We start from the raw sequence: 16,282 nt of genomic DNA, 5'->3' as shown, positions 1-16,282 counted from the left end.
GAAGGTGCATGGTGACAAATCAGTGTTGCCATCACAGCTGTTGTTTTGCGCAATATCTGCTAATGAAGTTGTGAACGTGAATATTTTCATTTCATTCATTGATTTTGTGCTTTTTTTTCTCTTCTTCTCGGACCTTCATAGGGACAGGGAAGGCGTCAGAAGTCCTTGTGGCAAATTGAAGATTACAAAGCGACAAATAAGACGATGAGGAAAAAGGAAGAGGAGAACAACAAGAAGGGGAAATTACCTCAATCATAAATATCAGGAGACACACAAGACTAGATGTAACTGAGGCGATTCAGAACAATCCCAATTACAATATTTGGATTCTGGCAGAACCCAAGTGTGGGAGAGAAAAAGGTGAAATCAGGCTGCTTCACTGACCCTGGGAAAAACTCGTTTTTTTTAATGAATGTTGAACTTGTTGATCAATATGCATTTATTATCTTTTTCTAGTGATAAGCAAATCTTTTCTTTTGCTGTTTTAATTTCTTACACAGAACATATCACTCACACCACTAAGAGGAACTATTTTTCTCAGTAAGAATCGTACTTAGGCTTATACCTTTTATGACTCAAGTTTTATTGAATTATAAATATGATAATAATATATAATGTAATAATAATCATTTTTATTCTGATTATAGGTGAACACACTGAGGATAGAAAGAATTGCACAGCTGTAACTTTAAGACTCCGCACGCCTCCCCTCCGACAGATCCAACAATGGTCTTTTCCAGCTCCGCTTATCGCAGCAGAATTTGTAACGTGCCATAATTTCCTCACCGGTGTGTGTGCGCGCGCGAGAGAGCTCAACGTTGTGTGTGTGAGAGAGTGTGTGTATGTGTGTATGTGTACCCCCGGAAATCAGATGTCATTACCCGACGCGGCTAATTTGGCGATTATTCCTGCTCTTTTGCTTGTGGACAATGCGCGCAAAGGGGACCAGCCGCACCTTCCTTATCGGATCCTCCTCGGCGCTTCTTTGCCCTGAAGAAGCCTCCTAGTATCGCCCGCTTGATGGTTGCCATAGCTCGAGACTGCAGTTGTCATTGATCCGCTGCCAGCCAGTCATAGTAAAGGAATAAATTGTGAGTATGCAGCACACTGTTGCCGCCGGTTTTTTTTTTTTTTTTTTTTGCGTTGACCTACATTGCCCTCCTTCCTGCATCCTCAAGGTGATTTTCTGCCCTCCTCGCTTCCTCAACTCTGGACTCATGGGGGCTTATATTTGGAGGAGGAGGAGGAGGTGTGTGTGGGGGGTGGATGCATGGTGTATGGTGTATGTAAGATTCCGTGTGTGTGGTTGACATTGTGGCGGCTCTGCAGGAGGAGAGATGAGGGGGAAAACACACACACACACACACACAAACTGCTGGGGCTGTCACAGTGGAGAGACAGAGGAGAGAGTTAAGGGGGGGGGGGGGTATGCAGACTGAGAGGCTGGCATGATGTAATGCACTTGAGACAATAGCCAAGGATTCTCCTCAATTATCATTTCAGAGGATGAGAGGAGGTGTATACAGCCGCAGTCAGTGTATGTGTGTGTGTGTGTGTGTGTGTGTGTGTGTAAGGTGTGTGTGGCTAATATCAGTAAAAGGAGGAGCTGTCATAGCATGAACAGCTGCCCCTCCTATAAACAGTATTATTAGGGGATATTATAGAGATGCAAGCAGAGAGAGGGAGCATGACAGCCTCTGTGACATCCACCCATTTCCACACACACACACACACACACACACACACACACGTTCTCATGTATGAATGAATGAAAAGGCTCCCACATACATGTGCCGGCTTCATTCAAAGCCAGGACGGATCCGTCGTCTGATCTTTAAAAATTCAAACTAAAGATGTGCAGCCATGACATTGAAAGGAAGATGGAAACACTACATATTGCTGAAGCGAGGGCTTTTACATTTCCCCTCCTTTTTAATGCGAAACGTTCCTTTTTTTTTTTTTTTTTTTTTTTGGGGCTTTCATCGTGATGCACTGCCACCGTGCAAAATACACCCCACTGCCTAATATGTCTGGTGTGCAGACCAATTACCTTGAGGTGCCATGCAGAAGGGGGCGGCTACCTGTGGCGGGAGCTTCTGTGTGAATAAAGTGAGAATGCAAACGCATAGACACGTTCCATGTTGTGAATGAATGAATGAATGAATAGACGCACACGTGCATTTCCTTGGGTTTAAATCACCGCCATGAGGTCGATCACACAAGCAAATGAGTGTTTGGACACACATCCCACTGCCTAGTTCACCTGGTTTTGCAGAGAAATTACACAGCTATAAAGTGAGAGTTCCAGAGTGCATCTTCTTGGACAGACATTTGTCAATGTAACACCAACGGTTGGAATCATCACAGTCGAGGAACATGACATTGTTTGCATTGGGTTTTTTTTTGTTTGTTGTTGTTGCTGAAGCTGTGGTGTGCACACTTTCCTGTTTAAATGCTTTATTCGCCGAGGATGACTTTCCCACCAATGCACCTCAACCAATGCCGATAAACCCGACTTCCTTATGCGACTATGATCTCGAGCTGCTACCTGTGGCTCTTTTTATGCATAAAGTAAGAGTCTAAGGGCATCTCTTATTGGCTGCACACTTTCCGTGCTGTAGATGGATGAATGAATGAAGACACCCACACATACATTGTCTGGATTGAATCACCGCCAGGAGGTTAATCGCTGCAGGCAGAGCTGTGATCTTTAACACATTTAAACTAACATGTGCAACGTGACAGTAAAGGATATCATTGTATGTTATTGTGCAGCAGTTTTAGTGTGCATTATTCCCCATATATATATATTTATTTGGGGTGGCTGTAACTCAGTGGTGGAGTCGCATAGCCAGCGGCGTGTGAACGCTGTACTATGAATAGGCTCAGTTGATACTGATGGGCGCTTCACATGACATCCTCTGCCATCAGAGTGTGAATGTGGTGTGAATAAGTGAAAGTGACATGTAGTGTAAAGGCACTTTGAGTGGTCAGAAGACGATAAAGTGTTATATACTGTGAGTCCGGTCCATTAACCATTTATGTAAATGCTTAATTGGCCCGAGTGTGACTTTCCCATGATGCACCTGAACTTTGCAAGAACACCCCACTGCCTAATACGTCAGGTGTGCACACCCGTTACCTCTTAAGGGTCACACTGCTGGGTGGCTACCTGTGGCGTGAGCTTTGATGTGAATACAAGTGAGAGAAGGCCTGTTCTGACTGTCCTTAAAAACATGTTGAGGAAGGTAAAAAAAATCCAGTTGAAATGTCGTCGGCGGTGGTCGCGGGCGGCGCGGTTCAAATCGGCTCCAACCTGAGCTTCACTGCCTTTTTTGTTCACCTCGATTCGTGCTCTTATTCAATCTCTATCGATTGATGGTTTGCATGACCTTGCCGCAGGGGACGTTCGAGGCTACACGCCATCCTTTCATGCTTTCCTGTGCACGCAGACGTATTCTCAGTTCAACACACACACACACACACAAACACACACACCAGAGGACACACACACACACACACACACACACACACACACCAGAGGACACACACAGAACCACCACACCCATGCATCCTCTTTCCTTGCACAGATGCTCGCACACAGGTAGGAGGTAAAGCACACTCAGATGGACAATGGACACACACACACACACACACACACACACACACACACACACACACACACACACACACACACACACACACACACACACACAAACACGCGCTTGATGCACAGCCCCATCTCTTTCCCGACTCCCTAATGGCAGCGTGCTGGGTGTAACTCTACACCCTCGCCATCCTCAGTCCTGCTCTGCTTCATTCACATTTTTACTGCTGTGTGTGTGTGTGTGTGTGTGTGTGTGTATATGGGAGGATGTTACTCAAAGTGGAAAACATGTAAATGATATCTTTCATGTTTATTTATTCACAGATTCTCTCCTTCATTAATTTGCTGTTACATGTATTCATTAAGCAGTTTGTGATATAGGCCCATCACTACGGATTTCCAAAGCCCAAAAAAAAAGCGATTGGCTCAGTTTTTCCCAGATCTAAGAGCCTTTTAATATGATGCCTTGACCCTAGTTTCCATCCACACTACATCAGTAAGCACTGATCATTGTGCAACGGTTGCATCATCGGTGCAGCTAGCTTTGCAAAGACTTGAATGGTTGCTTCCTGACGGACTCTCCCTCGGTTGGTCAGAAGTCTCGCCGGCACAAGGCGCCATGTGAACGGGATTTCTCAGCACTACATTGCAATCTGGCCTCTTCCATTCACAAAAAAATTGCTGCGTCACCGTTTCCCCACCTGTCAGGCCTCATGCATATGGATACCATAGTGGGAAATAGGCGGCATGCAACAGTTTTCCCATTACCCTTTTTTTTTTTTTTTTTTTTTGCTAGTCAATGCAGTCTGTAGATGCACTTTGCGCTCGGGTGGCACGCCAAGAAATCAAACTCAGACATTATTTAAGAGTGGGAGTTTCTCAGCAGTCAGCTCCCTTGGCAACCGCAAAGCGACATGTGTAATCAACCTATTACTTGTCCAAACAACCGGTCTAATACTCATGTTGTGAGAGACGGACTCTAACAGGGTGCTACAAATGTCTGAAAAGTTGAATTTCATGTAAGATTAGTTTCCCAATGGATGTTTTTTGGGGACTACTTTTTTTGTTTTTTTCCCCCTCTTTTCTAAATGACCATCTCCTTGCTTAATGAGTTATAGAATTCCACGCTTGAGGATAACAAGCTCATAATGGGCTATTAAATAATGCCGTTTTATTTTTAGTGCCTCCAAAGTCATTTCAACAAGCATTCAGTTGTACCGCTTATCTCCAAAGCCGCAGAGCGTCGTGTTCACTCCTCTGCTCGCTCTCCGCTCGCGCGTCTTTTTGATGTTTCCCAGGTGGTGAATTGTGCTGAATTCGCCTCGCATTGCCATACATTGCTCAGGAACATGCTGCTTTTTTTTTTTTTTTTTTTGGGGTATGCTGCTCCTTATCTACTCTCACAATTGTTCCCATTAATGAGATGAACTGAAGACATTCAGGAAATTAGCTTCAGTTTTGCTGATTTGTTCTTCAGGGGGAAAAAATTGGGAGTTCTACATAAGTGGCAAAAATTAACATCTGGCCCTTGAAGATAGTTCACTGCCATGCTTAAGTTTTACTCAGCAGAACTCTTAAAGTACCCGGGGTTTGTTTTTCTTTATGACAGTTTTAAATTATAATCATCTTACAGAGATGTGTTAGTCGTAAATGCTACCTAGACTTGAGTAACATCAGCCCAGTCGAGGAATCAAAAGTCATATTTAATAAAAAAAAATTAATAATCTCAAGTCTTATTATGGCCGCTTAGAAAATGAGTAAAGTGTAGGAGTACATGGCACGCTAATGCTGGACAAGAATATTGTCATGGCATGCATGATCAAATACCATCGTTTTTGTAAATTCATGCCTCCTACGATATATTAATGCATTGCAAATACAGTATGAGAAAGCTGTCAGAGTGAAGTGCTCGTTGGTTGACTAAATAGTCTGAACCCATACCACCTACACTTTTTGGACGTCCAACTTTGGGGCGGCTGCATCCGACAGCTCTTGTAATTTTCAGAAGTTAACAATCCGACACAGTACACAAACTTCAGGAAGCTCTCGGCCAAAAAGTTTGAGCTTCTGTCTCTCGTTCTTCAGGTCTCCCTTTAAGAAATGAAAATCCTGTGTCAACAAAGGTTGACTTAAATTTTGACTGACAAATGTATTACTCATCAAGAATCTTTGCGATGGAAAACGTATTAAAAGTCTGTTTGGTTAAGCATTTTGACGGACACCTACCACCTGGCAGCAGTTTCAGACATTCAAAAATACCAGTATATAAATTCTTGGTGTTCATGCTGATGGTCTCATTTGCTTTTGAAGGTCATTAACCGGCATCAGTATTAAATTCAGTCTGTTTCATAACCAGCTAAAAACTCTCGTAGCAGCTTTAATGTGAGGAAAAGATAAGTCAGAGTTTACACACAGATCCTTCATACGGATCTCCGCAACTATGCTGAGTAGGTGTACTGGATTTGTTGGATTGGATGTGGATTGTTAGTCGCCACTCGTCCAATGAAGGTGTGATTCCTTGCAAGGCAGAGCTCCACCAGTTGATCATGTTGGTTTTTTATGGACCTAGAAGCTTGTGGAAAGCCTGAAAAACCAAAAGTTGCCATCAAGCGTTTCTGCTAGTTGGGAGTTTTCTCTGCAATTTCCTGCAGCTGATGCCAGAGCTGATGGACTTCAGTCTGGAGCCGGATACCTGAGCTTAAGCTAAAAGGGTCTCTGGACTTGATGCCCTGATTTGGTGGAAACCCTCACTCTCTTTTACCTCTGTGAATAATTCATTGATTGGCATATGGCATGGAGAGAGAATCCCGATAATCCCTGCCTGTCTGTCAGTGCGCACTTCTTCCCACATCTGCGGCACCACAATGTGTTCAATTGAGCGTGCGTTGCTGTTCCTCCCTCCCTGTGATTCCCCCGCATAATTTCAGACTCGCATTTAACATCTTTAACCAGCCGCGCTAAATTCACTCACTTAAGCCTCGCCTTGTTTAAACAACACTCTTAGTCCTTTTTTGCCGCCATAACCAATTCCCCTGCACGAGTGCCACGATTCTCAAAGATAGAAATCTTACATATTCTATATTAGACATGCATTTATGCTAAGCCACAGCCTGACACGCTGGTGGAATTTTGAGGGCAGATTTCCTGGCGTGCATTATCATAATGTGCCGTGATGTTGCGTTGCGGAGGGACTGTGCAAAGAACGACGCCCTATCAGTTCTTTTTCAGGCTCTGTGAACATTTGTAGACCAAATAGCTTTTGTAATGGGGGGGGGGGGGGGTCGTCGTATTTGCTTTTCTATTGCGAGGAAGTCGTGTTTTTCACTTCCCATTGAGCACAACATCTGTAACCCCCTGCTGGCAAATAAGAGTTTTCCGATAAACCTGTGGATGATAAGTGTTTATATAGCAATGATTACACTAATTCTCACCTGTAATCCCTAATTCCTGTCCTCTCCACACTGAAGAGAAACTCGCAGCTCACACATGCTCTCCACTGACAAATATGGAGCATCATGCGAGCGTAATTGTTCCGGGAAATTCCACATTTTTGGAGAAGAAATGTTAAAAGCTGCATTTTGCATGTATAGGAAGAGAAAAATAGTCTTCTGTTCTTTACCCGGAATCTTAAATTTAACCAAGAAGTCAGGCCTGATGTCATCCTGAATCACTCAATTAACCCGATAAATGTTTCATTGAGTGGCATGGTTTGTTTTCAGTTTTTTAGGGAGGCTGCATTATGCGTCCGAGAGAGCAGACAAAAGCACTTCTCCTCCGTATCTATTGATTTTTCATAGACGGTACAAACGTTATAACGGTGAGGTTAAAGCATGCAGTGCAGAGACGGGACAAAAACGGGATCGTATGAGCCATGATGGGCCATGAAGCTGAAAGAATCCTCCTCCATAGACTTTGATTGCTTTGATGTCTGCAAAGTTTAAAGGAGTATTATGGAATAAAGCTAACACCGTTTGTATTTCAGGGAGTGTTTGTTGTTGTGTTGTGGAGAGATGGGGGGTTGTGAGCAATGCAAAGAGATCACAAGCACAGGTCAGATTTTGAAGTTAAAACCTCAGGATGTGGAAACAAAAGCTGTCACTGTAAATTTTCGGGAAAAAAATTAGAATTTCAAAAATGTCTGACAACACAATAACAGCTTTAAATGACTGAATATGAGAACAGTAAGAAGTTGATCATTAAGAAAACAATATCAAGCAAACACTCTTCAAAGTAGATTATCTGACATTTTTCTTTCAACCAAATCACACAAGAATCACAAACATCTACAACCAGCATCAATACTTTTTTTCCAAAGTTTGTTTTGCATATTAGCCCCCAATTTTTTACTCTTATGTTTTTTTTTTTTTTTTACACACCTACCTTCTTGTGCACAACAACTACAGTACCGAGCCAGAGGAGCACGGAGAAAGATCACTTCCCTTCTACTTGAAATGCACAGCTGATGTCCCGGTCTGTCAGCCGGGTTGGCCTGCTCTCTTTGCGAAAGGGCTGGCACGTGCAGAGCGCCACACAGGGCCCGGTCTCTCAGGTCTAAACGGCAGCGAGCGGTGGGTGAATGGGGAACTGGTGAGAATCTGGATGGGTGCCTGGTAGAAAATATGGGAGACCCCGTCTTGCTGCCAGAACATGCTGAGACACAGACCTGGCATTAGAACCCACCCAGAGGGGACAAAGTCTGGACCAAAGCATATTGAAGTGAACCTGGCCAAGTGCTAACTGTCCGAGTAATGATGTGATTATCATCTATCGGTGTTAGAAGTATTGTTGGACTTCTGAATGAATGTGGCTGATTGACAACTATGGACACTTGTGCTTTTGACGTTAGCATGTAGCATCAATCATGACTTTTGTCACCGTTTGTTGCTCTTGTGTATCTCCCAATAAATGGCTTTAAATGCTGTTTTGTTGACTTTTTGATAAACCTAGCTTTTCATTACATGGACACTCAAACAGTAGAGACACAAATGAATGCCTATGGCTTTTACTGAGAGGTAGACAAGTTGATATCAATTTTATCTGAGGGAACACAGATTCTGACAAGATGCAGGTAGCCTAGCTTTTGCAGGGTTAACCCAGATTTGTGGCTTCTATATCTTATATTTCTCACAAGAAAACTAAACCGCTATCAGTCAGCCTTGCTGTAAAAATCTTAATAGGAAGTTAGCTCGTTAGTCACAATACCAAACAGCTGTGTCCAGTGATTGTAGAAGCAGGAGGTCAGAAGTCCAAGCGATGCTGGATTTGCATCATTTTCCAGTTCTGAAAAAAAAACGTATGGTTCTTTGCAACTGGCTTGGTTGAAATAAGAAATATAAAGTTAACATGACTGCTGTCTGTGTCTGCTGGTAGCCAGTGCACGCTGTCGATACTAAGAAAGTTAGGAACAATTAATGTACTTTCCTTTTCTTTCTATGTAATAACGCTACATTTTTCTCTCCTGCTTTCTATCGAGCTGAACTCCATAAATCTCTATAACCCATCATGTTTGGAAGCTAAGCTTGGCTTGCCCAATCAGATAGCTCTGACGTGTGTTGATGCAAACCAGGTTTCAGACCACAAACCACCGTCTGTCAGTAAGCACAACTCCTCCTGAGGCTTTCTGAGGTCCCTCAGGGGAAGCTGGGGGGGGGGGATATTGCTTAACATATCCCACTATAGCATAGATATGGCGTATTATGCAACTGTCCATTAAGCAGCACAAGCGTGAAATCTGGGGCAGAACGCCCGGCCTCCCAAGATGTCTCTGCAGCTTTGAATGCGGGGATGACACAGAGCGTGGCTCCAAGTGTGTCAGGACTGGTCAAAGAGAAACACATCAGTGTAAACAGAAACTGTGGATATTCACACAAGCTTTCAAAACAAATGACATTGTAGAATGGTGGTTATATTTTTGCACCATTTGTCTTTGGTTGGCTCTTAAAAAATGTCTTAAAAAGTATAACATTTGATTTTAAAAAGTGTGCATCAACCCTGTCATGCCATTTAAAAACAACTTTCTCTAATGTCCCTGTCCAGTGCCAAGATGATGTGCGAGGTGATGCCCACCATCAGCGAGGACACGGCGCTGAGTCAGCGCGGCTCTCAGAGCAGCGCCTCAGACCCGGATTCCCACTTTGAGCAGCTGATGGTCAACATGCTGGACGAGAGGGACCGGCTCCTGGACACGCTCAGGGAGACCCAGGAGAGCCTCGGACTCTCCCAGCAGCACCTTCAGGACGTCATCTACGACCGAGACTCGCTGCAGCGCCAGCTCACCTCCGCCCTGCCACAGGTGAGCGACAGAAATCTCACTTTTAATGGGTCTTTATCTTTTTTTCCCCACTTTCATGGGTTATGTGTTAGTGTGTATCTAGACTGGAGGGCTGAAAGTCAACTTGTTTGCTGCAGCTGATTTAATATGTGCCACCATGCAGGATGTCAATCTATGATTTATTGTGTCTGTGTGATTCCAATTCTGAAGGAATTTTTTGTGGTTGTCGTCTAAAGTGCGGTATGAACTGGCTTTTGCATGACTTATTTTGTGTACACGGCTCATCTTCACTTCAGTGTGTTGATTGAATTCTCCAGATTTGCTGTTTTTTTCCCACTAAAAGTATGTGGATTGATCACGTTGAATTTCATTTGAATTCCTAGAAAAGCTTTTACTGGATGAACTGTGACTTGTAATATGAGCAATGAAAGAAAAAACCTTCTTTGCTGTATCACTCACTGAAACGTGTGGTAATGACTTTAAATGTACAGTTCATTAGTTAATGATGCTTAAACGAACATGGCTCAAACACTGTGTACCATTACTTTAAAAAGTTTGTCCCGCTCAGTGAATCCAGCAAACTCTGGATGGAATATTTATGTCCAAATTAAACCATGCAAGAGATTTTAGGAGAGTTTTTATCATTCCGATCATCACAAATAGTACATTTGCAGTATTTTTCCATCCTTTTAAACGTTTTGGAAGTGGTGTGGTGATGTACCTAATTACCAGTTGGGCTCCATTAAGACTGGTTTGCATAAGGATAGCAAATTAATTGGCGTCGAAGGCCATTGTTTGTGCTTGTAGTATTCATGTACTGCACTTTAATCAGCCCTCATATGTATTGAATAGACTTAGAATAGATAAAACCCCTGAGTCGCTATTCAAAAGGCAGATCTTAAAAGTTGCTATACATGTAACCATGTTTGTTGTACTAAACTGCCAGCTTGCCCGTGTTAGTAGCCAAATCAATAAGGCATCATAGATATGTAGAGCTACATTTTTGGTCTGCTTTGTTCATTTCTGTTCCAAAAAATGTGGAAATCAAAGAGCGAAATCCTTCTCAATAATTCCCACAAGTAAGCGGAGATTAGCTCTTTCCAAAAGTGTGTCAGTAATTCGCATCACACGTTCGCCTTGCTCCGTTTCCGGAAACACACTGGAGGTTTGCTGGTGGAGAGAGAGGAGGCCTTTGTTTGCAGGCGGCGCCCGCCGTCAGTACCATAATCTTCATGGTTTCATAGTCACAGGAGCAGCTACACACTGTGTCTGTATTAGCTTTGATGTGATCTCACAGTACAGCTTAAAAGGGGGTTTGAAATTTTTTTTTAAAAGTCTCCCAATTTTTGGATTATTCCAGACAGAAAATGTTTATTTTTGTAAATGTCTTTTCTTCCCCCCCATCTGGCCTCATGGCCTTTTGAATAATTTGAATGAACCTACTTACAACCCTTCTCACTCTGATGTTGGTAAGGTAGTTGTAAGATGTAACACAAGACTCTTTCACCAGAGAGTGCATTTTCTGTTTTCATCTGTGATTGGTCTCAGACTGCAGGTCTGAACTCTGGGTTACACCAGCTCATACTTTAGCCTCGGGGCTTTTTATCCTCCACAGAAGTGAACATAATACACAGCTGAGAGTACAAGACAAAAAGAAGAAACCTAAGCACTACAAAATGCCACTCACAGATGAAACACACTGAGAAGGAAAATGCACAAATCTTATCCCGACTGATATAGTAATTGAACATCTTTTCTTAGGAGTGGGAAGAAAAAAAGTACAAATATGTTATGACATACTTGACTTTCTGTTTTCTGACATCATTTTACTCTAACAACCTTCATTTCAACACTAATATATGTACTTGTTGAATTTGAAATCAGGCTTTTGAAATTCGTTAGCTTGCGTATGATTTCCTAAACTTCCATTAGCTTTCGTTAGCCTCTTAGCTTCAATGAATTTGAGGGCAGTTTTGGATTTTTTTCAGAGTTCAAACTAAATGGCTTGGGGGGAAAAAAAACACAACAAACATGACTCCTTAGCAAATCCATAAATACATATCGAGCTGGACTGTAACAAGTTAAAAAAGAGGAGAGAGGAAAAATTCGTCCATGCAGCTACGGGGATGAAAGTCAACAAGCTAACGCTGCACATTGAAGAAAAGTCAATGCTCATTTTTTTAAATATATTTTGGTCCACATTGATTAGTGAGGTGAGGTTACCTTTGCACAGTGTTTAGGGGGCAACTTTTCCAATGAGCAGATTTTATTTTATTGAACCTCAATAAAGAAGTGAAATGAGTTCCAACATATTAACCAGGGATTTTTCAGCACAAACATCTCGACTTCTACCTGGATAAGTAACGCGTTCTTTTGCCATTTCCAGTCCTTTTCCCATTCTTGTTTGAATATCAAGTGTAAATCCGTCCAAACATTCCCACCTCTTCATTTCCCCGTGAAAGCACCCAGGGCTGTCAGAGTGAAATAACATTCCCATTATCAGACATTTTCATTGATGTCCACTGGCAGTAGAGGCTCGGTGGTGATGTATTGGTTGTCATTGTGTAATGACAGAGATGACGTACTGTTGTGGTGCCTCTCCTGGCACACGACTTAAATAAGATGTCACTGGTGCATTAGGGATCCTCGTACTGACATCTAGGCATAAATGAGTCCATTTATCAGGTTTATGGCAGCTTACTGGCCTGTATTATACCAACATAGCACTCTTAATGGTTTCTGAAGAGGCTATTAAAGCTTGGTAATTATATAGTGTTATTGCTAACGGATATGCTAAAGCTAACAGACATTGTGGACATTAATAAGAATGTGCTTACTTCACCTCTTTCTGAGGCCGTACTGACTTTACTCCATCCAACATCTCTTTAACAACAGGACTCCTTTAACACAGATGTAGTTAAGCAGCGATCTTGGAGCACCAGCCGTGTGGATCAGTGCTCAGATAATCATTTAGTGTGATTTTTAAAAGAGGGCAATGGATAGCTCCCAGGTCTTTCTCCACTCTGTGATTGCAGGGGAGGTTGGTGGATGAGAAAGAGAAACAGCGGCAGCAGAGGCATGAGCTTGTTTTTTAAAGACAGAAATGGCCTCATTTAGGCGATAGGCAGGCTGTGAATGTGTCTTTACTGATATCACTCCTCTGTTCCCGAAGCCCCGAGCGTTGGCAGGATTAGGCGTCGGGCCACCACAAAAACTCCCTTCTTGTTTCTTCTTCCCCCTTTCCCCTCTCTCTCTCTCTCTCTCTGTTTCTGCTGTCACTGCCTTTTCTGTTGTGCCGCACTTTGCCTTGTGTCTCCCTCTTCTTCTCCGTTCCCCCCCCCCCTCCCTCTCCATCAGAGGTCGCGGCTCCGCTGCTCGGCATGACACTTTCGGCTGATCGGAGTGACATTCGCCGTCCCCGTTTGACGCCTGCAGGCAACATCGCTTCCCCCTTTACATGCACAACGGTCCAACAGTGCCCCTGTCCTTCCCCTCAAACGCCTCCCTTTCTCGCCCACTGTCCCTTGTCTTCGCTCTCTTTGCATCAGGACATTTTGTTACAAAGCGACCCATTTCTACTCGACTTGGCTAGTGTACACACTAGGAATGCGTCAAATTGGAACATATTCAGAAGATATTTTGCAGGCCTGACAGGTGACACAATTTACCTCACTCCTTCAAAACGCTTTTATTCAGATACAAACGACTCAAGTGGTGGCCTGTAGTCATTGCAAGAAAAGAATGGAAGGAAATCTGGCCCCTATGTTGGGTTTTGATTGAGGGTCCAAGAGGCTTTTTTGTAGGTCCTGACATAAAAAATGGTCCTACCAAAATTTGTAAGTCTAAGTGAAACTCACTGCTGGGGTTTCTTCAATCTAATTTTCTCGGACCATGAATTATATGGGGTTGGTAAATCTCTCCTATTGGAGGTTCAGGACCGACATCATGGCCTCGGCATCCCAGACGTTGATCCTAGTGCATCCTCGGCTTGCCCAGGCAGTAATGAATTACCAGTCCTTACTACCACTCATTGTTTATATGTAAAGGCAGTCATAAGTCTACAAGTTATCCTCCAGTTTTAAATAAGTAAGGTTTATGACTGTTGATACTGTGCATCAAAAAGCATTGTATGTGTTTATGAGGTACAAAGAATGCTTTTACTTCTACTAAGAATTCTTCTATAAAACACTACACACAGGCTTCATAGAGAGTGTTTCCTGTTTTACCCAGAGCTACCTCTCTGCTACTGATGCAACATGCGTTTCACTGCACACGATGAGCAATTTGTACTTGCCTCTAACTCTAAGCCTCTGTGGGAAATGAGACGCACCACTGTCATCTGAAAGCCGGCTGTTTTTTTCCGTGTCTTGCATTATTCTGGCTTGTTTCCACTGCTAAAGTGACTGTGGTGTAACCCCAGCTCGCAGAAAGACTTCCCACTTGTATGCAAAGGGCTCAGTTTAGAGAAACATGGGGGGGATAATATATGAAGAGCGCGCGGACAACCCAAAGCCTGAAGCAGCAACACACATGATGTGACCCTCCTCCCATCCCCCCCATCAACCCCCTGTACTGTGGCACAGGCAGGCGAGTTGGCAGACAAGCAGCGTTCTCTGGAGCACTCAGCTGTGCGTTACTGTACTCCGAGGGCCCTGAGGGGCCTTGGGGAGCCTCCCCCCCCCCCTCCTCTGTTTGTTTACTCATGCCAAATGTGGTCTCATGGAGGCTGCTGCTCGAGATAATGTTCTCTTCGGCAGCCTCTGTTCATGTTGATCCTAGTCCTGGAACAAAGCTGTTGTCTTCCACAACAACAGATCTACGTTTGAGTCATACAACAGAGATGTGCTTATGAGGCAGATTTGATAACTATGTCACATGTTAACAGTTTGATACTTTATTTTCACTGTTTTGTTTTCTAAATGCACAAAAAAAGACCTGTGTCTGTGCTGGCCTTTGAATAAATCATGTGCACAACCTCACAGTCACTACTCTGGGATTTACTGCCTTGTTTAACTCATACAAACTACACCACTGTTGGACTTTGTAAGCTTCTTTTTTGAGAGGTTGTTTACTTTGATTGAGCATTACAAAGATTACATTTAATTACAAGAACTATCATATTTAAATTGTTAAGATTTGGCTAAACAGTCTATTACTAAGATGTCTAGCAATAACACTTATGTAGCTATGAAAGGACCCCTGCACCTGATAAGGTTATACTGTGGCAAACCACTACCAAATGCTTGACAGAAAATGTTTCTACTTTGTGTTTTGGATACTGCATGAATGAGTTATACATCACTTCCTGTGTCTTATTATGCTGACATGTTCTAAGGCTGACCAGATGAAATGCCTGAGGGAAGTGCAATCAAATATCACCCCAGCAAAGGCCAAAAAAAAAAAATGGCTGACTTCTGAAAGGCTTTTTGTAGGTCTTGCCATAATAAATGGTCCTACCAAATTTAGTAAATCTACTGCGGGAGCTGCTAACAAAAAATCTGTAAACTGGGACTAAGGAGCTATTTTACCACACCATGCACAAATTATAATTAAATGTCCATCTTCGGGGGCCTTCAAGCATGTTTAGCCCCTAAAAATTCAATTTACTTTGAAAGGGAACAAAAGAATACAAATAATTCCATTAGTTCTAACTGAATAACAAAATTGACACCAGTAAATTTACACACATTTCAAAATCATTTGAAATTGGGTGATTTCCAGTTGGGTTTTGGGTTTAGCTCCAAGAGGCTTTTTTTGTTTGCCAGTCCTGACCAAAATTATTGGTATTAATTGTATAAAATGTTGTTTATCTTGGTGAAATGTACTGCATGGCCTATTTCCTACACCTATTCTTGGGGGACACTATGGAGCCATTTCGCTAAACCTATGCACGCGACCCATAAAATGCAACTTTTTGACCTTCTGATGAAGTGAAGTCGCAGGTGTGATCGGCTTTAAAAAGATGAAAAATCTCCCCCTATTGGAGGTTCAGGACCGACATCATGGCCTCAAGCCTCCCAGACGTTGATCCCAGTGCCTCCTCGGCTTGCCCAGACAGTAATGAGATACCAGTCCATTGATCATTTGAACGCTGATGTTGTAATGAAAGCCAAGACTGCACTAGATTACTGTACAGGGCAGCCCATTGATCTGTGGTTTCCTCATTCATGACCGTCATACTGGCTTCAGTTGGAAATGACGCCAGTGCAGTGTCTTTCATTCAAAAGGATGATTGAGTTTGGAAACATTCCTTGATTTCGCAAAGCAATTACAGTTTCATTTAAAGATAAGTAATTAGTGTGGTAGTGGATTTATCTAAAGGGTAAGCACTATGTAGATGTGTGGTGTCTGGTCATTAGCGCCCTGTTTTAAGTCAATGATCCACCCCCGTCACCCCTCTGTTT

At 42.9% G+C, this 16,282-nt stretch overlaps 1 protein-coding gene across 10 annotated transcripts in view; it reads left to right on the top strand.

Annotated features, from left to right (window-relative positions):
- Nucleotides 1-762: 762 nt before the first annotated feature.
- The window catches only part of ppfia2 (PTPRF interacting protein alpha 2), a 143,478-nt gene continuing 127,958 nt past the window's right edge, over nt 763-16,282 (top strand). For 3 of the 10 annotated variants that reach the window (XM_061030277.1, XM_061030276.1, XM_061030274.1), the window contains exons 1-2: nt 765-1,091; nt 9,644-9,899. In XM_061030277.1, coding sequence (XP_060886260.1) covers nt 9,651-9,899 — 249 coding nt within the window. In that variant the 5' untranslated portion in view covers nt 765-1,091; nt 9,644-9,650. Of the gene's footprint in view, nt 1,092-9,643; nt 9,900-16,282 lie in introns of all 10 variants that reach the window. The other 7 variants (XM_061030282.1, XM_061030280.1, XM_061030278.1 and 4 more) reach the window with 4 other exon arrangements.

Source organism: Labrus mixtus, chromosome 22 (assembly GCF_963584025.1).
Source record: "Labrus mixtus chromosome 22, fLabMix1.1, whole genome shotgun sequence".
Taxonomy (NCBI): domain Eukaryota; kingdom Metazoa; phylum Chordata; class Actinopteri; order Labriformes; family Labridae; genus Labrus; species Labrus mixtus.
This window is presented reverse-complemented; position numbering and strand designations above follow the sequence as displayed.